Below are 23,525 nucleotides of genomic sequence, written 5' to 3'. Positions count from 1 at the left end.
CTCTCTCAGCAGAGAGATGTGAAGTGAAGCATGAGGAAGGTAAATATTGTCCACTTTCTTGGGCGCACAGCTTAGGAATTTTTTTAACCTTTTTTTAAAAAAAACTAATTTCAAGTCGACCTTAAAGTTGCAGAAAGAGTAAACAGAGCTCGCAACTTCCCCCAAGGCTAACATTTCTGATCCATTTGAAAGTAAGCTGTGGATATGATGCCCTCTTACCCCTTAATTCTTCATTGCGTGTTATTATTCCTTGTACTTAGCTAGAAGTACACGGATGCTCTCCTATATAACCACAGCGTAACCATCAAAATCAGGAACATCTAATCCATTCAAACTTGCCCGTTGTTGCAGTCATGCTCTTCAAATCCAGGACTTAATCCAGGAACACGTGAGATTTAGATATCATGTTTCTTTAGTCTCCTTCAATCTGAAGCAGCATCTTGGTTTTCTTAAATTCCCTGACATTTTTGAAAAGTAGAGGCCAATTACTTAGCAGAACACCCCTCATTCTAGATTCGTATGATGTTTCTTCATGATTTATGAATTATGGCAAGAATGCTGGCACTTCTCCATCAGAAGGTGGTAACTGGTGCCATTATTGAAGATACTAACTTATCACTCGGTGAAGATGGAATCTGACAGGTTAATTAATATATATGTTATTAATTAACATATAGTTGTAAGTATTTTAAGGGGAGTTTCCCTTGAGTTGATGTAAATATATTTTTTCCTGTCTTTCAGCCATAAGATTTCACATCCACCAATGATTCTTGCCTGAATCAAGTATTACTATTGAATATGATAGTTGCCAAATGGTGATTTTCTAATTCCATAATTCTTTCTCAATTTATTGGCTTTCTACTCTACGGTGTAGCTTTCTCTTCTCCTACATTAATTATTTATTCATTTATTTGTATCACTACAGAATAATAAATTCCTCTTTACTCAAATGATCATAACTCTAATCCTTTTTTTATTTATATTAATGCTCAGATTGTCCCGATTCGGCCAGTAGGAGTTGACCCCTGAATCCTCTTGACATAGCCTCTTGGTCTGTGAGCACTTCCTTAGTTTCTGGCACTACACAATATTTCAGGTTCATCTCATATTTTTTCTGCCTCAGCCTTGGAGTCAGCTATTTCTCCAAAAGCCCCGGGTTCCTTTTAATGGAGAATGATATTTAAAAACTAAGATTTCAGCCCTTGATGTGCTCATTGCTTCACTGGTGTTCTAGGATTTCTTACAGAACAAAGCTAGGAAATACATATTTGTATATACATGCACACAGACATACATCTATCTGTTTAAATATCTATATATAAGTATTAAAAACCATGAGTTCACACTGATACCTTCAATTCCAACCCAACAACACAGGCCTTATTCCAACCTCCGTGCTTCCCTTACATCCTCTCTCAACAGCGAAAACCTGGCTCCCATTATCCTGGATGTATTGATATTTACTTATTTGCCCAAATCTTCCCCAAACATCATGTAGCCAAACCCCCAGCCATGAATGGTCAGTCACAGAATGGCCAACCCAATATTTACTTATTTGCTCAAATCTTCCCCAAACCTCATGTAGCCAAACCCCCAGTCATGAATGGTCAGTCACAGAACAGCCCCTCTCTCTACAACCCCTTTTGTCCCAAAGGTTATGAACCTTAATCCTTTTTCATTTTCTATTCAGATTGGATCATTTCTATCTTCAAGTTCACAGACCCTTAGTTTGCATTTCCCAATAAGCATTTCCCTATCCAATGTTTTCATTTCAGATAAATGTTCTTTTCAGTTCTGAATTTCAATTTGGTTCTTTTAAAATACATATTCCATTCTCCGCTAAGATGCCCCACAGTGATGCTGCATGAATTCACTGGTTTTTACCGTGTTCCCACCATCCTGAAGCAGCTGGCTTGATGGAACGGTGAAATGGCCTTTTGAAGACTTGGTTACAGCACCAGTTAGGTAGCAGTTCCTTGTAGGGCTGGGGAAAGGTTCTCCAGGAGCTGTATATGCGCTGAGTCAGAGCCCAATATATGGTGCTGTTTCTCTCGTAGCCAGAATTCACAGGTCCAGGAATCCAGGGGTGGAAACTGGAGTGGCACCACTCACTATTACCCCTAGTGACCACTAGTAGGGAGTCGGAATTAAATTGTGTTCCTTTCAAGAGTGTTAAATTTTGTTCTGGCAGGCAATTAAATTTCTGGTTGATCCTTCTGGTTCTGTCAGACTTAATCTTATCGTTTGTTTGAACGAGTTTATTTTGGTTTATTTTGGTCTTCGTCCTTAGTTCTAGGCAATGGCTCCAACTCAAATCTTGGACATAAAGTATGGACTTTCTGGAGTCTCAGATGGATGCCCGAGACTCTCAGCAAGGTCTTCCCGCTCTGACTGGGTCAGAATTCTTATTTTTCAACACCGTGTGGCCTCTGCTTTCAGGTTGCCGTCCTGTGGCAGCCTCTCTTCGCAGCTTTGTGGGGTCTTGTCCTGTGCAGTCCAGCTCTCAGCCAAAGACCTCTGGGGGATCCCTCCATGGACTTCTGCCCTCCATCTTTCCTCTAGTACCCTGTCTCGCAAATACCAACTACTTCATCATTCCCAAACTCCCACCTCTAACTGTTCAACTCTGTGAGACCACCATTCTGCTTGGCTTTCACCTTTTTGTGCCATGATCTAGAAAGTAACCCCAAGGAAGAAAACTGAGACACATCCTGTATGTTCCCCTTTAATCAAGATCAGAGTCCTACAGATACAGAGAACAAACTAGTGGTTGCCGGAGGGAAGGGGATGGGGAATGGGTGAAATACATGAAGGGGACCAAGAGTCCCCTTGGTTTGTGTTCCCCACCAAATGTTTGTGTCCCCCACCAAATTCATATCTTGAAACCTAGCAGTGTGATGGTATTAGGAGATGAGGTCTTTGGGAGGTGCTTAGGTCATGAGGGCAGAGTCCTCATAAATGGGATTAGTGCCCTTATACAAAAGCCCCCAGAGAGCTAGCTTGCCCTTCAGCCATATGAAGTTACAGCTAAGAAGCACCATCCATGAACCAGAAAGTGCACTCTCACCAGACACTAAATCTGAAGGCACCTTGATCTTGAACTTCCCCGACTCCAGAACTGGGAGAAATAAATTTCAATTGTTTATAAGCTACTCAGTCGATGGTATTTTTGTTTATAGCAGCTAGACTGGACTAAGTCACCAACCATCTAACTCATCCAGCATTCAAAAAAATCAATATTTTATTTGTATTTTACACACAGTACTCTGCTAGGTACTTTGGGAACTACTACAATGTTCAGAACATGCTCCTTACATTTAAAGAGTTTATAGACTATCAGTTTAACAGTTTTTCACTTTAAAAGTATATTTTGTACGTGTGTCAATCTGGCATACTCTTCTAACAGCTAGAGGCTACCGTATATTACTGTTCCTAGCAACCCAAAGATTAAGGAGAAAGCAAGCAATAAATAAGGTAGGGTTGCTGAGAAAAAATTAAATAAAATAATCCATGTAAAGCACTGAGAACATAGCTGCTATGTAGCAAACACTCAGATGTTTGCTATAGACATTATTATTAAAATAAAGCATGCAGGCAAATTCTTATTTCAGTTTCTTTTGGAAGAAGAAAAGCATGTAAAACTTTTCATTTCCAGTTTGGTTGACTGCACCTACAGAATTCCTCCATGAAATATATTCTCAGATAAAAACATTGAAGAGTCTTTCATTATATACTACAGCCAAAATTACACTAAAATTGTAATAGGACCCTTTAATGGCCACCTTAAATAAACTAAATGGCAGGGTGTCTGATTTACCTGTAAACTTCGTATATTTTAAGACCACTTTGTGAAATGATTTGGGATCATAAAGGAAATAGATTTTGAGTAATGTTGCATGCTAACAGTTATCTCATAAACTATCTTGATTGTCTAAATGCATGCAAAGGGAAAATGTTTCCCATTGTCAAAATACCCCAAAGTAGTGGTGCCCCTGCCTCCACAATGTGTCCAGTGATGGAGAACTCTTCAAAGCTGAAGGCAGCCAGTGTGTGTTACCAGAATATGATTCCAGAAATTTTTACCAAATGGTCCTAGTTGTACCCCTTGGGCCTCATGCATTCTCCTGAGATTCATAACCACCATCTTGCTGCATAGTCCTGCTACCACTCCAAGAGGAAAGAAACAAAAATCAATTTGGACATTATAATCAGACTATTATAAGCAAATACCTGATAGGGGCACTTCAGGAAAGGAAACATTTTAAGAATGTCCTTGAGAGGTGTTCTGCTGCCGATCAACTTTCTTCTTATTTCCAAAGTCTGGCTCATCCTCTTATCAATTTCGCTCCAGTCCTTTTCTGTTTTCACATATTCTTGCTGGAACCAGTTAATATGTTCATCTACCTCATAATCTAAACAAACAGCTTCCTCCTGCAAAATATTTTCAAAATATTAATATGTTCCATGTTTCAAGTGGCAGTTTAATGCTTCATGAAAACCTGAATTATGGGCTATTACGGCACACTCAACGATTCACTCATATGGTGAACACTACTATGTAGCATTATGCTTGACTTGGAACATGGTTAACAAATGTCTTTGACGCTGTGAACAAATCAAACAGTTAATTACTGACTCTGGAATTATAATCTGTTCTCTTTTTAAAAAAATTTATTTATTTATTCATTTATTTAATTTTTGGCTGCATTGGGTCTTTGCTGCTGCACGCGGGTTTTCTCTAGTTGCTGAGAGCAGGGGCTACTCTTCGTTGCGGTGGGCGGGCTTCTCATTGTGGTGGCTTCTCTTGTTGCGGAGCACTGGCTTCTAGGTGCGCGGGCTTCAGTAGTTGTGGCACATGGGCTCCAGTAGTTGTGGCTCGCGGGCTCTAGAGCGCAGGCTCAGTAGTTGTGGCGCACAGGCTTAGTTGCTCCGCGGCATGTGGGATCTTCCCGGACCAGGGCTTGAACCTGTGTCCCCTGCATTGGCAGGAGGATTCTTAACCACTGCACCACCAGGGAAGTCCCATAATCTGTTCTCTTGACAGATCTAAGAGTTATTTCATTTCCTACATACCTTTTTACATGGAAACCTAGATTATCCAGAATGTTCACACTGAATAGAAATGTCATTTATTCCCATGCATTTAAATTTTAGAAGACAAAATATTAAGAAGAGATAAAAGGTTTTAAATTAAGTTTTTGTTATTGTTATTGTTTTTATTTTTCCTTCTTAAATGCTTTTTTAGGGCTGTAGTACCATGCCATATAATCCAAATTCAAAATAATTATGGTGGGTATTTTGTGATACTAAATCATGAAGCTGTCAATTATATTCGCTATGCATTTGGGTACATTGGATGGGGTGGGGTGGCTAAAAGTACCTCACATAGTCTCATTAAAAATCTAAGGTAATCAATAGGCTTTGAGGAGACAAGAAAAAAATCTTTCTAGAAAAGTTAGTTGAGCGGACACTTGGCTGAACTACACTTGGATCAACAAGTTGACAAACTGTCTAGCTGACCAGAATGTGAGCAGATGTTACCTGTAAAAGATGGAAAAATGGTAAAGAGCCTAAAAGGCTCCTATATCAAGACTTTTACAAGCATATTAGGAAAGCATCAGGTAGATCCACTATCTGTGAACATAGGATGATTAACAAGACATAGACCAAGTGAACAAATTCCTAGAAAAATATAACATACAAACAGACTAAAAAGAAATTCCTAGAAACTTATATAAATTTAATTAGAAGACAAAAGTCTTTCCACAAAGAAAATACCAAGACCTGAAGTTTTCACAGACAAATTCTACTAAACTTTCAAAACAGAGGGCATACCAAATTTATGCAGATTTTTTCAAGGAGTCAAAAAAAATAAATTCTATGAAGAATTCCAACACATTCTACGAAGCTTCTATGTCTATGAATTTGATTCCCAAACCTGAAAGAACTGTATGAGAGAGGATAATTACAGGTCAATCTCATTCATGAATAAAGTTGCAAATATTAGGAACAAGGAACAACTAACTTGGATTTATCCCAGAAATGCAACAAGGGTTTGACATTAGTAACTGGTCATGCTCCCTGCTAACTATGGTGTTCCCCAGAGAGTGTCATTTAACCCTCTAATTCCTCTAAGGGGGTATTTATCTGAGTTATCTGGTCTAAAAGCCACTAGCCACATATGGCTATGGAGCACTTGAACTGTGGCTAGACCAAATTAAGATGTGTGCTGGAAACACTGAATTTCAAAGACTTAGTATGCAAAAAAAGAATGTAAAACATCTCATTAACAATTTTTCATAATGATTACATGTTGAAATGATAATATTGGGTTAAGTAAACTATACTCTTAATGTTATAATTCTGCCTGCTTCTTTTTACGTTTTTTAATGTGGCTACTAGGAAATCTTAAATTATATCTGTGGTTTGTATTATGTTTCTATTGAACAGTGCTGTGTTAGATGCTAGAGTTTTCTTCATACCAAATTCCAGTCATCCCTGTTTCCACTTCTATTATCAAATTGACTTTGGAAACGATGTTTCCCTGTGTAACTTGAACAGTCTCTTTCCTTAACTTTCAGTCACGTGTCTTAGTCAATCAGCAGGGAAACTGCTTTGACTTTGCCCCATGTTTCCAAGTGCACAGCTGACTTGTAAAACTTCACAGTATTAGCAAACGTGCCACCTGCTGATGGCAGTAATTGCATTATATCCAGAATGCAATTAACTGTCAACATTTTTCTTCAACTTTTGCTTCTTGTTCAGTTTTGCACCATGAGAGAAACATCTGTGGAAAAGGCTATAAAAATGATTAGTATTTATACAATAAATCATTATGTCAGGTGCAGTAAGAAACAAACAGTAAATGCCCTAAAAGAAATCAAAAGAAACCTAGTGTATGTCCTTAGCATTGACTAAGCAGATTTTGCATGACTTTCAATTCCATCGTATTTGTAAGCCAAAGAAAGCTAACACACAAAACTACTTCATGACTTTCAAAGTCACTGGGTACATATATACCCAACAAGTAGGAAAAGAAATATTTAAAGAGAGAAATGAATTACAGTAGCCCCCTACTTATCTGTGGGGGATACATTCCAAGAGCCCCACTGGAAGCCTGAAACCACAGATGGTACTGAACCTTATATATACTATGTTTTTCCCTTAACACGTACCTATGGAGAAGTTTAATTTATAAATTAGGCACAGTAAGAGATTAACAACAATAATAATAAAATAGAACAATTATAACAATACACTGTAATAAAAGTTATGTGAATGTGGTCTCTCTCTCAACTTAAAACTTATAAATTGTTTATTTCTAGAACTTTCCATTTAATATTTTCAGAACACAGTTGACTGGGGGTAACTGAAACCCCAGAAAGCGAAACTGTGGATGTTGCGGGGGCTACTGTATAAGTATAGTGTTAGTAATTTAACACCCGGCAGTTTGTTTGTTTATTATTTATCTATTTATTTATTTAACAAAAGTCTGGAGGACTTTGGATGCACCCCACAATCACTTATTAAATCCCTGTGTTCCTGTCCTAGATATAGCATAAGTTTAAAAAAAAAGCATAAATTAACCTCTCTACAGAAACTGCTGCAACATTCCCAGTGTATGTTTGACAAGATATTTCATATCAGAATCGGGCAAAATACTGTGTTTTCTTCATGTTTTAGACTCTGAGAAAAGTCCATAAAACTCCATCACTTGATGAAGCCTGCCCTGGAACAGGAGAATCACTGAGATGTGGATCCAAAGCCTGACATGCTGTACTTGGAGCCGCTGGTATTACTCAGGATAGGCAAGATACTGCGGCTCTATCTAGCAACCCCCAAACGTTAGGGCAACAGAAGTTTATCACGCATGTGAATGTCCCTCTCAGGGCCCAGCTCCTCACCCTCTTCACCCAAGAAACTGGCTCCACCATCTAGAATATCAGTCATTATTGCAAAAGAAAGGGGAAAGATGGGGCACTGCATACTGGATCTTCAATGCGCTTGACATTTCTTCTCACATTCCATTGATCAGAGTCAGTCTCATGGCCACATCTCACTTCAAGGGAGTGGAGATGTACAAACATGATGATTGTCTGGAGGAGACGAGCTGATTAAATTGGTGAGCAGCAATCATATCCACACTCATCCACCTCTGGGTTTCTTACTATGTGAGAGCACAGCTCTCCTTATAGTTTTAGCCAATTTCAGACAGGGTTTTCTGGTAGCTATAGCCAAAACCATAATAACTGAACACTGGAACACCCAATTCTCAAACCAGAAATCAATTCCCTAAATGAATTCTATGTCTAGCAAAACATCCTTCAAATAATGGAGACATTTAAGACATTCCCAGATAAATAAAAAGTGAGAGAATTGATCACTAGCAGATCTGCCCTACCAGAAATACTAAAGATGGTCTTTCAAGCTAAAACGGAAGAACGTTGACTGTAACTCAAATCCACATGAAAAAACAGAGCAGTGGTAAAGGTCACTACATAGGTTAAGTATAAAAGACAGTATCAATGTATTTTCTGGTTGTAACTCTTTCTTTCTCCCATCTTGTTTTCAAAACAATTGCATGAAGCAAGAGTTATAAATTGTGTTGATGGGCATACAGTGTATAAAAGGAAAACGAGTGTAGTTATACAGAGGCAAAGTTTTTATGTGCTGTTTTAATTAAATGGATATTAATCCAAACTAGATTATTATAAATCAAGATGTTAGTTGTAATCCCCAGGGCAACCACTAAGGAAATAACTATGAATGTTTATTTACTAAAAGAAACAATAGGGAACTTAAATTAATACACTAGAAAATGTTTACTTAACACAAAATAAGGCAGTAATTAAGAAATAAAGTAACAAGAAAAAGATGACATATAGAAAACAGATAGCAGACATAAATCCTAACATCACTAATCACATTAGGTAATTGACAAAATGGATTTTTAAAAAATGATCCAAATATATACTGTCTACTAGAGACACACTTTAGATTCAAAGACATAAGTAGACTGAAAGTAAAAAGATGGGAAAAGGTATACCAGTAAGCAGTAACCAAAAGAGAGACAGAATAGCTATATTAATATGAAACAAAATAAATTTTAAGACAAAAATTGTTCCTAGAGACAAAGGAAGATATTTTATAATGGGAAGAGGGCCAATCCATTAGGAAGATACAACAATTATAAACTTATATACACTAGCAACAGCAACCCCAAAATCATGTGGCAAAAACTGATAGAATGGAAGGGAGAAAGAGACAATTCAGTAATAACAGTAGCTGGAGCTTTTAATATGTCACTTTCAATAATGAATAGAGCTACTAAACAGATGGTAAACAAGGAACTGGAAGACTAGAGTGACTGCTCTTCCTGGAGAAGACAACATGGATTTTAAGAACTTGGAGCTGGATGTAATAAATCATGCATAAAATGAAAACCTCCAAGAAGATGATATCAAAAGGAATTTTGAAGAAACTGATTGATAGGATTAAATTACTTACTTAAAACTCTTTAAAAAAACCAAAATGTAGACTACATTAACTGATAAAGATAAAATAAGCTGTGCACTTAAAGATCACATTAATAGCCTCCAAACTGAGAGAACTTCATTGCAATTAGGAAAAAGAAAAATAGAAAGAGAGAAAAGCAAAAGCCCCTGTGGAAAATTCAAAGTCCTTCCTGTACTGCTTCAAGAAACCAAAATAAATGTTCACCAAATATCCATTTCAGAGTTAATCTACTCCATAAAGACAGAGGAGAATCTTTTCAAAGTGGGTGAAAAGATCAGGCATTAAATGTGAAAGACTGGACACATGAAAGATTCAAAACAGGTTTTTATCAGAAAAATTTGAAAGAAGCAATGACTATTATTAAAGTCAGCTTATATCCCAAGAGTGAAAAGTTTATGGTAATAAGTCAAAACCTCTACTGGATGAAAGAAACCTCAATAACTTAAGAAAAGAAAATGCGTGCATTAGTCAAAAAGCATTAAAGATGAGTTTAAGCATTTCAAAGTATGTTTACATCCTGATGTTTCAAATGGGGCATGGATGGGGGAGGGATAAATTAGGAGTCAGCAGAGGCCCAAAGGAACCACCAAGGAATCCTCTGCATGAAGAGATTTCCGAGAAATGATGTGCATCAGGCTGGGTAAGTGTGAAGATCGGGGTCCAGTGCCCTATGTCAACCAATTGCCATCCCCACTCCACCCCAGGGTCAGGATGACAGGAGCAGGATGCCTCCATAGGCCACCTCCATCCTGTCACAGCAGGCTCTCCACAAGAGCAAGACAGAGCTTATCCTGATGCTCCTTGCAAGGGCAGATGCTCGGAACCTTCCTTTGGTCCTACCCTCCCACCTGAGCTCAGCACCCCTAGACCAGGCTCTAGTTCTCCTATGAGAAGGTAGGTGCTACAAAGGAGTCCCAGCATGGGTTCTTGAGACAAGGACCCCCTGTCCTTCCCCTTATTCCAGAAAATGAGGGTGAACCACCCCAGAAATGTCTGTACACTAAGTGCTAAGTGATACTAAGTAATAAACACTAAGTAATCAAATGTAATGTGACAATGGCGTAAGAGTAGACTGAGAGACCAGTGGAATAAGGGATAGTGCCCAGAACACACCCAAGTCTTTTGGGGGAACTTAACATACAATAAAAGTACCACCATAAATAAATAAAAAAAGGATGGACTGTTTAGTAATTGGTGTTGTAAGAGCAACTCACCCTATGGCTATCCTTACTTAATAGCATATACAAAGACAGACTCCAGATGACTTAAAGATCTAAACATGAAAATGCAAACTATAAACTTAATAAGAGAAAGAGTAGGAGAATATCTTTGTGACTTAGGGCATGGGAAGGACTGCTTCCTACAAATTAACAAGAAAAAGATGCCAACCCATTAAAAACTGGGCAATGGATCTAAAGAGGTAATTTTCTAAAAGAAGAAACTCAAAAGTCTAACAAACACATGAAGAGATGCTCAGACTCATTAGTCATCAAGGGAAATGCAAATCACAAGAATCAGATTGCACTTTATACCTATTAGACTTGGCAAAACTCACAAGGCTGGCTAGTGCCAAGCAATGGCAGGAAGACAGGGATATGCAGTATTATGGAGTGAGACTAACAAAATCATTCTAGAAAGTAATTGGTCAGATTAACTACCTGCATGCCCTCTGCCCCATCAGTTCCACTTCTTGGTGGACAAGCCAAAGGAATAAAACACAGGTGAGTCCATAACCAGACAGGTATAATGGCGTTCTCTGCAGTACAATCTGTTGAGGGACTTGAGGCAAGGGCTTGTAATAATCGTTACAATCATGGGCTAGAAATATACATAGTAACATGAATGAGTCTTAGAGGGTGTCAGTGAAAAAGTGAAACACGAATGGGGTATAGAATACCATTTTCACTGGCTCAAATATGTATACACCCAAAATCATAGTACACATTTTAGAACACCTTACAAACAAAAAGGTACAGATGAAACACAATAGAAGGATTGCCCAAGAGCAGAGGTGAGGAAGAGGGCAGAGAAGAACGAGCACAAAAAGAAGTGAATAGAACAAGAGAAAGGCCTGGCACAGAACAATGACAATAATGTGCCATGAGGTGAGGAGTTTGATTCATCCAACTTTAACACCTGAGGTTTTGCACAAAAAATCATACAGTACAAAGTTAATTCCACTACTCTGCATGCAGCTCCATACAATTCCTGTAAGCTTTTAAAACCAGTGTGTCTTCATCATTTAAACAGGATAATGTTGTCAGCAACTTAAGAAATTACTCAGTTAAGATACAAATGAACTTATTAACAAGACAGAAATAGACTCACAGATATAGAAAACAAACTTATGGTTACCAAAGGGGAAAGGGGGTGGGGGAGGGATAAATTAGGAGTTTAAGATTGACATATACACACTACTATATATAAAATAGGTAAACAAGGACCTACTGTATAGCACAGGGAACTATATTCAATAGCTTGTAATAAACTATAATGGAAAAGAATCTGAAAAAGAACATATATATATGTGTGTGTATATATATAACTGAATCATTTTGCTGTACATCTGAAACACTGTAAATCAACTATACATCAATAAAAAAAGAAATTACTCAGTTAATTCTGTTTTGAGAATCTAATTATGTCTCCGTTTATAAATACTAGAAGAAGTATAATAAAAGGCAATTAAGCAAAGCAAACAGATTTTTCAAATCACAGGGCTACAAGTTGCTTGGACCTAAAGCTAAAAGTCAGATGCATAAGAAGCAACGTCACTTATGTTGCACTTGACAGCATGATTTACAAGCAGCAGTGACATGAGGTCGTGAGGTTGGCAAAGGATTTTTAAACATTGCATTTAAAACCAGTATTTTGTAGGACTGATCTGGAAACAGTCTGGTATTCTGACAAGTATAGCCATCTGCATACCATGGTTATAAGTTTTTTTAAGAGTAGAATATGAGGAACCCAGGCATTTTTAAGACTCATGGGTGGATGTTTTGATGCTGCTGAAGCTTTGGGTTTTGTAGCGTAGTTTAAGCAGTGCCACGCTGACCTTGGAGATTGAGGGAGGAGGAGGGTTGGGGACAAAAGATCTGTGACCTAAGCTCAAACTCACACAAATTCTGCAGCTGCTTGGTTATCTGCAGAAGCCCACGTGACAGGACTAAGAAACACACTGTCCTTCGTTGAGGCATCTACCATCAATTCTTTGGTAAATTCCTTCCAACCACCAAAGGACAAACAACAGAAACAAAAGGAATGAAAAATCTCTTCCCCTCCCTTACTCCTTCCCAAAACCTTCCTCCAGTTTAGCCAAACCCACTTCCCTGCCTTTGAGGGAATGGCCTGCCTCCTGGCGTCTTGCCTGCATCAATATTTTCCATCTCTACAGCACAGGAAATAACTTTTTTCTATATTATGGAAATGCTGTGCCCAGTCAAGAAATTTTAAAAGATGTGAAAGTTGTCACAGTGTATCTTAATCCAACTATCTTTAATTTTCAGAAATCATAAAGACATTAAAAAGGAGCTATCAGAAATTCAAAATGAAGCCCAAAATAATTTAGGCAATTCATCTGAAGTCTAAAATCCCATGAGATAAGTGGTATGTTCAATGGATTTATCCCTCTACTCTTCTTAGTGTTTTCCCATTTGCTTAATCACCATGGAGGGTACAAAACACAGAAACACGTTGTAATGTAATATTCTAGTGTAAAATTTTCTCCATCCTTCAAAGCTTTTGGCTTTACAGAACATGAGGTCATAAACAGGGATGCTACAGTGTTTAAAAGAATCAGCAATTTGTAGCTCCATTTGTAAGAGGGAGGAAAGTAAATCCTTACGAATTAGATTTGCTTGGCAGGAAAAATGTTGCCTCTTCAGATGTGAACAATGACCTCTTTTTGCCCCAGTTGGCAGGAAGGTCAAAACTAAATTCTGTTGCAACTTAACTCATCTTGGGCCCTGGTACATCAACTCATCTTGGGCCCTGGTACATTCAATCCCTGTTCTTTTTGTAGCAAAGACCCTTGCATGGGCCTTAGTAGGATTCAATTTAGAATTCCAGCATCTCTGGGAGACTCCAAGACAGGAACAACAAAAGGTGCAGTTACATGAAGAATTGCGGTGGTTTTGAGAAAGAACGGAAAGACGATTGTACAAACTGGGTCAGTGATGATGTGTCAACATAGGAGAGGAGCTGCCGTTTAGCCTGTGTCCCTCAGGGTGGCCTCTGACCCCCTGGGCTTACCCTTGCTGGGGATAAGTGCTACTTTTCCGATTTTACCATTCATCTATCTATTCCAATGAATTTTGGTGGGATGTGCATCAATTCTGGTGGGATGTGGTGGGAAAGAAAGAAAATTGAATTTAAAATTTGTAAAATTTTAATTCATTTATAAAGGAACTCCATTTGTAGTATATGGAAAATCACATATTTTGAAAATATGCACAATATAATTATGTTCCTTTACAAAGTGGCTTTTTATTTTAAGAATATAAAAGATTTTAAAATGAATGTAATTCTATCTTATCATGATTTCAGTTTATAATTGGAATATTGCAGTTAAAGTTTCTATAAAATTACACTAAATTTAGGTAACTTTCATCTGTCTTGTCTTTTCATCAAAGAGCAGACATAAAATTATATTATCTTAACTGGCCTGTCATTTGAAAATCTCTTTGAAAATTATAATAAGGTATTTCTTTTTATTTATTTATTTGGCTGCCCCGGGTCTTAGTTGCGGCACGTGGGATCTTTTAGTTGCAGCATGCGAACTCTTAGCTGCAGCATGTGGGATCTAGTTCCTTGGCCAGGGATCGAACCCGGGCCCCCTGCATTGGAGTGTGGAGTCTTAGCCACTGGACCACCAGGGAAGTCCCAATAAGGTATTTCAAAATACTCCTTCATCTAAAATGTTTCTTACTTCTAATGCTGGGATGAACAGTTTACAAAATATGTTAAAAAATATTCCCGTCCCCTGGTGCTTATAAGTAGTGATAATAAAATTGAGATGATCTGACAGGTTGCTCTATTAATATCAGATAACTATACCAGCTGAAGAAGAAAACAGCATATTTACACCAAGTACATTCACTGACATAAACGTGTCTGTAGTGAAAAATTATATTTACATATTCATGTTGGATTGATGTGAAAAGAGATTTTGGGGAGGACATGAGATTTAGCTTCTATAACTTGATAGTTTGGACATCCTTCCTAAGGAGCTCAATCTACTTTATTAGCAGGGGACACTTTTGTTTCTGAGAACACTTGGGGGCTGTGAGGCAGATAAGGAATATTTATAGAATTTCAGGTAATTAGGACCCACGTGAACATTATGTACAGCAAACCCACTGCAGAGGGAGGAATCTCCAGGCCTTGCCTGGGGCCCTTTGCCTGTGGCTCCTCATGGCCGCCTCTGTACAAAGTGAGAACAGTACGGGGTTTTGGACCCATGCATGTGGATTAGCTTCCACCCTGAAACCTTGAAACCAGAAGCAACTTGACCCCTACAATATGAGTATTAAAAAAATTTTCTGTAGCAATAAGAACAGCAAGAACGCAGGATACATTTTAGGATGAGAGGAAAAGAAATTATTCAAAGATCCAGAACTTTAGGGTTTCTCCAGGTTTTTTGAAGATTGTGAAAGAATAAACTTGCGATGTTCAATAACACTCTCTGCTCCGTTTTTGGAAGTCCTCTTTTGGAAATACTCTCATTCACAAAAACAAAACAGATTTTTTTTTAGTTTCTAACCCACACCTCAAATTTTCAAAAGGATATTTTATTTTGTTTTAATTATTTTAAATGCTAGCATTTATTATCCCTTAATCAATCAACCAACCAATACATTGTCAGAACAATTAAAGATTCAATCTTACTTTTATCTGGATGATTTTAATTTCATCAAATCTTATATCAGCAAGAGATTTCCTTGTCTGGCCTTTTCGGTGTCCAAATTTACACTTATTTCTCATCACTTGTTCATCATCTTCTATGGGTCTTCGAACATATTTAAAACGATCTTTGAGGGCTCGTTTCCATAAAAACTGTGTAAAATTATAAAACAGGGCAGTTAATCTCCAAAGAGATTGGAATAATCCTATATAAACAATAAAATCTTTGCCTACCACCTTCAGGTTTGAAATTATTTTCCCATCACAGTAATAGAAATAATATATCTATTCTTCTTTTTATCCTCACAATAATCTTGCGATAATGCTATAAATATATACATATATTGATATTTTGTGTAGTACATAGCTATATGTGTGTGTGTGTGTGTGTGTGTGTATTTGTATACAATGTCATATAGCTAAATATACTGGCTCTTGAGTCTAGAGTTCCTAATTCCTAAAATTGGATACTTTCCACTTTACTCTGGTGTCTCCACAATGCACTCCACTTTCCTGTTGGATTCTAGAAAAGAACTGATACTGGCGTATGCATATATGGACTGACGCGCTTTCTTTAAATGCATCATCAGATGAAGCAGTGTGTGCAACAGAGGAGAGGAGGAGATGGTGCCCTTTGGGGAACTGCCAAGAGTTGTGCCTGGCAGGAACAGAGAGCTCAAGATGTGCAAGGGTAGAAGGTGTAGAAAATAGAGAAGTCAGCCCCAACCTGAAGGGCGTGGTTACCCCAAAAAGAGCTTCAAGGTAATCCGGAACCAGATCCTTTCAAACCCCTCTCTGTGGACAGAGAAGTTCTCTTCTAGAGCAATGGTTCTCAAACTTCAGCCTGAATCACAATTCTTGGAGGATCTGTTAAAACACAGGTTGCTGGGTGCTACCCTCAGAGCCTCTAATTCAGTAGGTCAGGGGCAGGGCTGAGGATCTGCATTTCTTCCAAGTTCCCGAGGGGCAGTGCTGCTGGTGCTTAGCCAGACTCTAGAGATTCTGCTTCAGCAGGTCTGAGAGGAGCCCAGGTGTCTGTATCCTTTAAAGCTTTGTAGAAAGTGGCTGCAGAGCTGGGTTAGGAAGCCCTCTTAGGCCACATCGAGTGGGAAGTGTGGATGGTCAGATTGTGCTCTGGGAGAATCTGTCTGGCATGTGGACGGCTTGGAAGACCAGAGACGTGGTTAATAACTTGGGGACACACCTGGGCTTCTTCCTCAACACACCAACACTGCTAACATTCTTTCCCTCTGCTGGGCCTTTGGTTTTGGCCTGGAAAGCTCTGTCCCTCTCCTCGCCTACCCTGCTGGTATCTAGGTAAAGCTTGCTCTGTTTCCAGATCTCAGCTCAGCCATCACTCCCTTACGGCCTCCCTAACGGCGCACTTCCCTTGGTTATCAGGCTCACCTTTCCTTGTCAACACTTATCACACTGGTAGTTTACCCTCATCACACTGGTAGTTTACCCTCATCTAGGTGATGTTTTTGTTTCTTTTCTTTTTTTGTTCTTTTCATTCTTCCTCTCTTCAAATTTCCCCTTCCTTTCTTCCTTCCTTCCATTCTTTCCTTCCCCTAGGCTGTGAGCACATGAAGAAGGTCTTGGGTCTACTTTGCTCACCAAACCCAGCACAGCGCTTGGTGCATCTTGGAAACTATAAACGCTAGATGCCTTGTGTCTGTCCTCTGTGAAGTACATGGACCCAGGTGTTGAGCAACAGACTAGAAGCAAGACTCTGAGTCTTGGTCTTGCTTGGTAAGTATCTCACTGTGTGAAGAGTGGCCAAACCTGAGCCTCAAGGCTTCTTTTCAGCCCCTCATCTTCCCTGCAATGCCATCCACTTGAATAGGCCCAAGAGTGGGTGCAGGGAAAGAAATGGCCATTTGTAGCTACACAGGCCCATATTTGCCTCCTAGTCTTGGCCACTAGATGGGTTAAGTCACTGGGTGACTTTGGACATATCTTACGAGCTCAGGCAAATGGGAATGCCACTGAGATCATGTTAGTCCAGTGTCTGGCACTTAGATTTTGTCATTCCCAGTTCCTTGGTTTAAGTCTCAATAAGAGCTATTTCCTGCCCCTGATAAAGCACTGGGACCTAAGTTGGAAAGACCCAGGATGCTGGACTAGCTCCAGTACGTATTAGCTAAGAAATCTTCAACAAGTAATCCCTCAACCTTAGTTCCCTTAACTATAATGGAATAAGAAGATTAGTCTTGTCAACTGCCCTGGGTTAGGGGGAGACTCAAATGAAGAGCTACTTCATGGAAGACATTTGTAAACTAAAGTGCTGCTCACACAGGGAGATCAGCTCGGTGCTTTGTGACCACCTAGAGGGGTGGGATAGGGAGAGTGGGTGGGAGGGAGGGAGACGCAAGAGGGAAGAGATATGGGAACATATGTATATGTATAACTGACTCACTTTGTTATAAAGCAGAAACTAACACACCATTGTAAAGCAATTATACTCCAATAAAGATGTTAAAAAAAAAATAACAAAAAACCCTTGGCAGCCCTGGTGAGGAGTACTGGGGCTTGGGGGTTGGGAAGGCAGCTTCGGCCCCAATTAAGCGCCTGGGTATGTATGAGTCAGAGATACTTCCTCACCTCCCACAGGCTTGTGGGTCTGGACACTGCCACTGCTGTTTTACAACAGCGCAGAAATAATGGATGGCTTGTATTTTTCTCAGCCCTGAAATCTGAACTAGTGCCAATACATTTTTTTCCCCCTCATGTTTCCCACAGCTCTTAAGGGCTTCTAAACCTGCGGACTTGGTGGGAGGTATTACAGCAATCAACTGCTAGGACATTTTTTAATTGCCAATGTCTTCTTTCCAGCCTCTCCCTTCTCTCCTTAGCAAGTATCTGATAGGAACAAAAAAAGGGCCAGTCAATGCAGTGGTCCACATGAGCAGTCAATCAAGGAGCGTGCCCTGAGCATCTGCTACATGCGTGGCACAGAGAATTCCTGACACAGATGCCACAACAGAAAATCTTTTTGTCACTGAACAATCATCCTTCTTCTCCATGCTTTTCCAGCTAGAGGGGGTGTGGAAAGAGCTACATAGACACAGCTCTCCTCCAATCACTCTGCAATAAAACACAACCCTGAAGTTATGGCCTCCTGATCGGATATGTGAAAAGTCCACATATCACCAGCAGATCTTCCCCTAACATTGTAAACCCAAATATAATCATTAGGAAACATTTAGACAAACCCAAAATGTGGATCATCGTACACGGCAACTGGACTAGCCTTGTCCAAAAGAGAAAATATCATGAAAAAAAAAAAAAAAAAAAAGGTAGGGAAACTATCCTAGAGACAAAAAGAAATTAAAGAGACATAGTAAGTACATGGATTGCATAATCTCTGATTAGATGTTATAGCCAAAAATCCATTTTAAAAACTTTGTTTCAATAACTGAAGAAACAGGGATATGGATTGTATATGATATTATGCAATTATTGTTAATTCTTTTGGTATAAAAATGGTATTGTGGTTAGGTAGGAGATTGTCCTTATCCTTATAAGATATATGCTGAGGTATTTAGGAGTGGCAACTGCGACTTGCTTTTTTTCAGATGCTCAGTCAAAACAAACAAATAAATATGAGAAAGGAAAAGTAAATGTGGCAAAATGGTGATACCTAGTGAATCTAGATCAGTGATTTTCAATCATCGGAGATTTTGCCCCCCCCGCCCAGGATACATTTGGCAATGTTTGGAGACACGGTTGGTTGTTACATCAGTTTGGGCGAAGGGGTACTAGTCACACTTGGTGGGTGCCAGGGGTGCTGCTAAGTACCCTCCAATGCAGAGGGCAGCCCACACCGCAAAGAAGTATCCACCCAAAACGTAGTACTGCCCAGGCTAAGAAACCTCGAGCTACAGAAAGGGTATATGGCTGCCCACTGCAGCAGTCTTTCAACTCCCGTGTAGATTTGAAAACTTTTGAAATAAAAAGTTGAGAATATCAGTATCTTGTAATAACCTATGGTGGAAAATGATCTGTAAAATATATATATACATATAAATATAACTGAATCACTTTGCTATACATCTGAAATACAACATTATAAATCAACTATACTTCAATATAAAAAAGTTGAGAATAAAGTTAGTCCTATAAATGACCAAATGCTTCCTTGCTGTGTGCATGCTCTCTCGCTCTCTCTCTCTCTCTCACACACACACACACACACACACATAGTGTGTGTCTTGAAGACACACACTATGTCTTCAAGAAAGTACAGCAAAAAATTTTTCTCAGAGATAGCTGCTATAATAAGGTGCAAAAGACATCTATCTTATTTAGATAAGACTACCAATGTATGCGTATACGGCATATAGAGATATAAGGACTAATAGACAGCAAATCTTATGTACCCAAAGCAATAATTCCCCACAATTGTCCCTTAAATCATATAGTTCCAGTGTCACAATACACTCAATTTTTTTAACCATCTTAACTATTTTTAACTGTACAGTTCAGTAGAGTTAAGCATACTCACATAGTTGGGCAATGGATATCCCAGGCTTTTAAAGCCAAGAGACTTGCAGACCCAGAGAGCAAAGCTTGTATTGAAACCTCTAGAGCAGTGTTTCCCAACCCTGATTGCACATCAGAATCATCTGGGGAACTTTAAGGTGTCAGGGTTTCTTCTCCAGATCAACTAAACCAGAATCTCTCGGGATCCTGATGTGCAGCCAGAGTTGAGAACTGCTGCCCCAGAACACCTCCAGGATCTGTTTTTGTCAGAACAGCAGAGATGTGAGAGGGCCAGGTGAGGCTGGAGGTCAAGACCTCAAAAGCAGACCACTTCTCCACCGGCTCTAAACAAAGGCAAGAACCACTTTATTGATGAAAGCCCTGAAGGAGGTGCAGTCACAGCCTTACTCTCTCCACGTATTGCATCTCTTAAAGATCCTTCCTAGAGACTCATCTTTACACACCAGCTTCCAAACAGCTTTCAGCGAGAGACAGAACGATGATGACATAGAGAGAGAAAGAAGATGGAGAAGGATGAGGAGGGATGAACAGGTGGCACACAGAGGATTTTTAGAGCAGTGAAAACAGTACACATATACATGATACAATAATGATGGATACATTTGTCTCATGGCATAGAATGTACTACACCAAGAGAGAAACAAAGTAACCTATAGACTTTGAGTGATAACGATGTGTCAATATAGGTTCATCCCCTGTAACAAAGGTACCCCTGTGGTTGGGGATGTTGATAATGGGGGAGGCTGTGCATGTGTGGGTCAGGGGGGAGATGGGAAATCTCTGTACCTTTCACTCAATTTTGCTGTGTACCTAAAACTAAAGAAGACCTAAAGAAGACAAAGGAACACAGAGAGACACAGAGAAGTCATCAAAAAGAACAGAGCTAGAGGGGAGAGAGAGAGATAGAAAGAGAGAAAGAAAGACCAAAACTTAGAACAAAACAGGGACTGACAGCAAGAGAAAGAAAAGACGGCCAAAGGAACAGAATCAGAGAGAGACCAGACAGAGTCAGAGAAATTGACAGAGAAAGAGAAACAGATAGACCCAGATAAACAGACAGAAAGAGACTGAGGAAAGGGGAAAGAGGCATAAGATTACTGGACAATACAACGTTCTTATTTTAAGAAAGGTTGAGAGAAACAGAAGGGCTCCACGTTGTCACTTACAAAGCCACAGCCGTCCTCATCCAGGAAAGGGTGGGCCTGCAGCAGGGCGTTGACCACGTCGTTATACTGCTGGGTGGTGGGGTACCTGTTCGGTGAGACAGGGAGGACATTTTTCAGTTCAAGAAGCCTACATTCCTCCTCATAAGATGAGTCTAAATTACATTCACTTTTCTTCACATCTTTCTATATGACAACGTAGACATTCAAATATTGGGCAATGTTGGACTTACTACCAATATGTCATGCAAAATCTGAAGAGAATCGGTTCCAAATGAATTCAAGTCTACTCTGAAAACACACCCTCTCTCAAAGCAGCAAGTCTGCCCTGTTATTACTCACAGTGAGCCTTCCAGATACTTCGTCATGTCAGCCTGGAGAAACTCAATGATCCTTATCCTCATGCTGTGATCAGGACACTTCTGTTCTGCTAACATGCATTTGACATCATAAGGAAACTCCGGTAAAACATAGGACTTAGTCCATTGTAAGGCTTTATTCCCTGTTAGAACCTGTTTCACATTCCTTCTGTTAAATAAAAACACACAAAGAGTGAAATTCTGTTTCAAATATATGCAACTTATTAATTCTCTACACCCTGAGAACTTATGACAGAAACCACTTTCTTGAGACCTAAATATATGGAAGTCATCAATCCATCTTCCATCCAATTATCTACCTGCAAATGTCTGAGGCCTCATCGGGTATCTCTGTTTTCTTTTCCTTTGCACACACACGAATACTTGTCATCCTGGAGAAAAATGTCATAACAGTATAGACTATAGAATAAAGTCTGAAGTTGGAAAGAATATTGATCCATATATCTTGAAGAGTTAATATGTAATGCATAGCTCAAAACTGAACAAGGTATCTAAGAGAGAGTAAATTGCAATTCAGCAAAGCAAATGAGGCATATGATAAAGTCTTAGCACCTGATTCAGAAAATTTCTCTAATTAACTTATTTGGCTTCTGTTTGTAGTGAAATACAAGAGTCACTTAATTTAGTTGTTCTTGGCTATTTTAATAAGGTAAACTTGGTCTCTAAATTTAAAATAAGTATCAGATATTCTGATCCATTCAGATGAAGTTGCTACAAAAGGCTACAGAAAATGATAGCTACACAAAGCAGATCAGTGGTTGCCTGGGGCTGGGGGTTGGAGTGAAGATTGACTGAAAAAAGGACACCAGGGAATTTTTAGGGTGATGAAAGCATTCCAAAATGGATTGTGACAATGGCTGCACACCTGCATAAATCTGCTAAAATTAACTGAGCTGTATAATTTAATGGGTGAATTTTATGTTATGAAAATTACACCTCAATAAGGTTTTTTATAAAATTAAATATCAGAACCACTTTAAAACCTTAAAGTTAGTGATTGAACCAGTGTATAAAAAGTAAAATTTCCAAGCAAGTTACCAGAGACAATAGATAGATTTTAATCCATTTCACTAATAGGATTGATTGGAATGGAAGTGAAGCAATAGAGGCAAGCCAAGCAGAAGACAAAGAAAGATTTCCTAAGTTAACTTAAGTAGGTTAATTTTCTGGTACAAGCATGGAAGCCTTAGTAGTCCAAATAAAATTCAGATGAGCTTCGAAAGGCCAGGTTTCCTTTAGAATTTTAGGTCATATTTTGTAAGAATGCAAGAGGTATAATGAAACATGGGGAATAAAGAAAAGAGGAGAAAGAACTCTCCTCTCTTTTCATGATAAGCTCTTTCTCCTTTTTTTCCCTCTTTGGCAATAACTGCATCAGCGATGAAAAGATGTCCTGGCTAAAATGAGCACACCGATAATTTCAACGCTGGCTTCAGTACAGCAACAGGCCGTTCCCAGAAGAAATTTTTGCCTCAGCCCAAATTATTTTCCAGTGTTCCTCTCTCATTTCATTCATTTACTCAACCAATATTTAGTGGGGGTGTACTAGGTGGCAAATACTCTTCTACAATCCCTATTTCCTTTCCTGTTCTATTCTATTATTTCTTTCTCCCATGATCTCTCCCTTATCTACTTAAACCGGGGGTGTAAAATAATGGCAAGTTTTGTTTGCTGTATTTTGTGCCTTCCCAAGATTTTTGAAAGGTGCTGCAACTGTGCAGGTGTTTAACTTGGTTTCAGTACAAGATTTTAACATCTATCTCCTTTTCCTCAGGAGTTTCAAGCTAATTTAGCTGCATGACCCCTTTAGACTTGTGAGGTTGCCATGTCTTATTTAGTACCACATCAATGGATAACTTCCACATTCCAATGCTATAAAATAGGGCTGGAGGCAATTTTTACCTTCTTGTTCTATATATTTTTTCTGTATGTCTTTTCAACATCAGGGTAGGCACTATATAGCATGGTCTTATTTCTGTCAAATACCTAGAATGTAACTAGACACATACAAGCTCTATAAAAGCCAGATATTCCATCTTGCTCCTAATTAGACAAAATC

The 23,525-nt window shown here is 39.0% G+C and overlaps 1 protein-coding gene across 1 annotated transcript in view; it reads right to left on the bottom strand.

Moving 5' to 3' along the window:
• Window positions 1–23,525, bottom strand: part of SAMD3 (sterile alpha motif domain containing 3) — a 45,944-nt gene that overhangs the window by 2,539 nt on the left and 19,880 nt on the right. Inside the window, exons 4-8 of the mRNA XM_082405388.1 lie at window positions 21,429–21,614; window positions 21,090–21,174; window positions 18,187–18,279; window positions 15,403–15,570; window positions 4,231–4,431 (exon numbers count right to left, since the gene is read on the bottom strand). Coding sequence (XP_082261514.1) covers window positions 4,231–4,431; window positions 15,403–15,570; window positions 18,187–18,279; window positions 21,090–21,174; window positions 21,429–21,614 — 733 coding nt within the window. The remainder of the gene's footprint in view (window positions 1–4,230; window positions 4,432–15,402; window positions 15,571–18,186; window positions 18,280–21,089; window positions 21,175–21,428; window positions 21,615–23,525) is intronic.

This window comes from Balaenoptera borealis (assembly GCF_965194805.1).
Source record: "Balaenoptera borealis genome assembly, chromosome: 9".
Taxonomy (NCBI): domain Eukaryota; kingdom Metazoa; phylum Chordata; class Mammalia; order Artiodactyla; family Balaenopteridae; genus Balaenoptera; species Balaenoptera borealis.
This window is presented reverse-complemented; position numbering and strand designations above follow the sequence as displayed.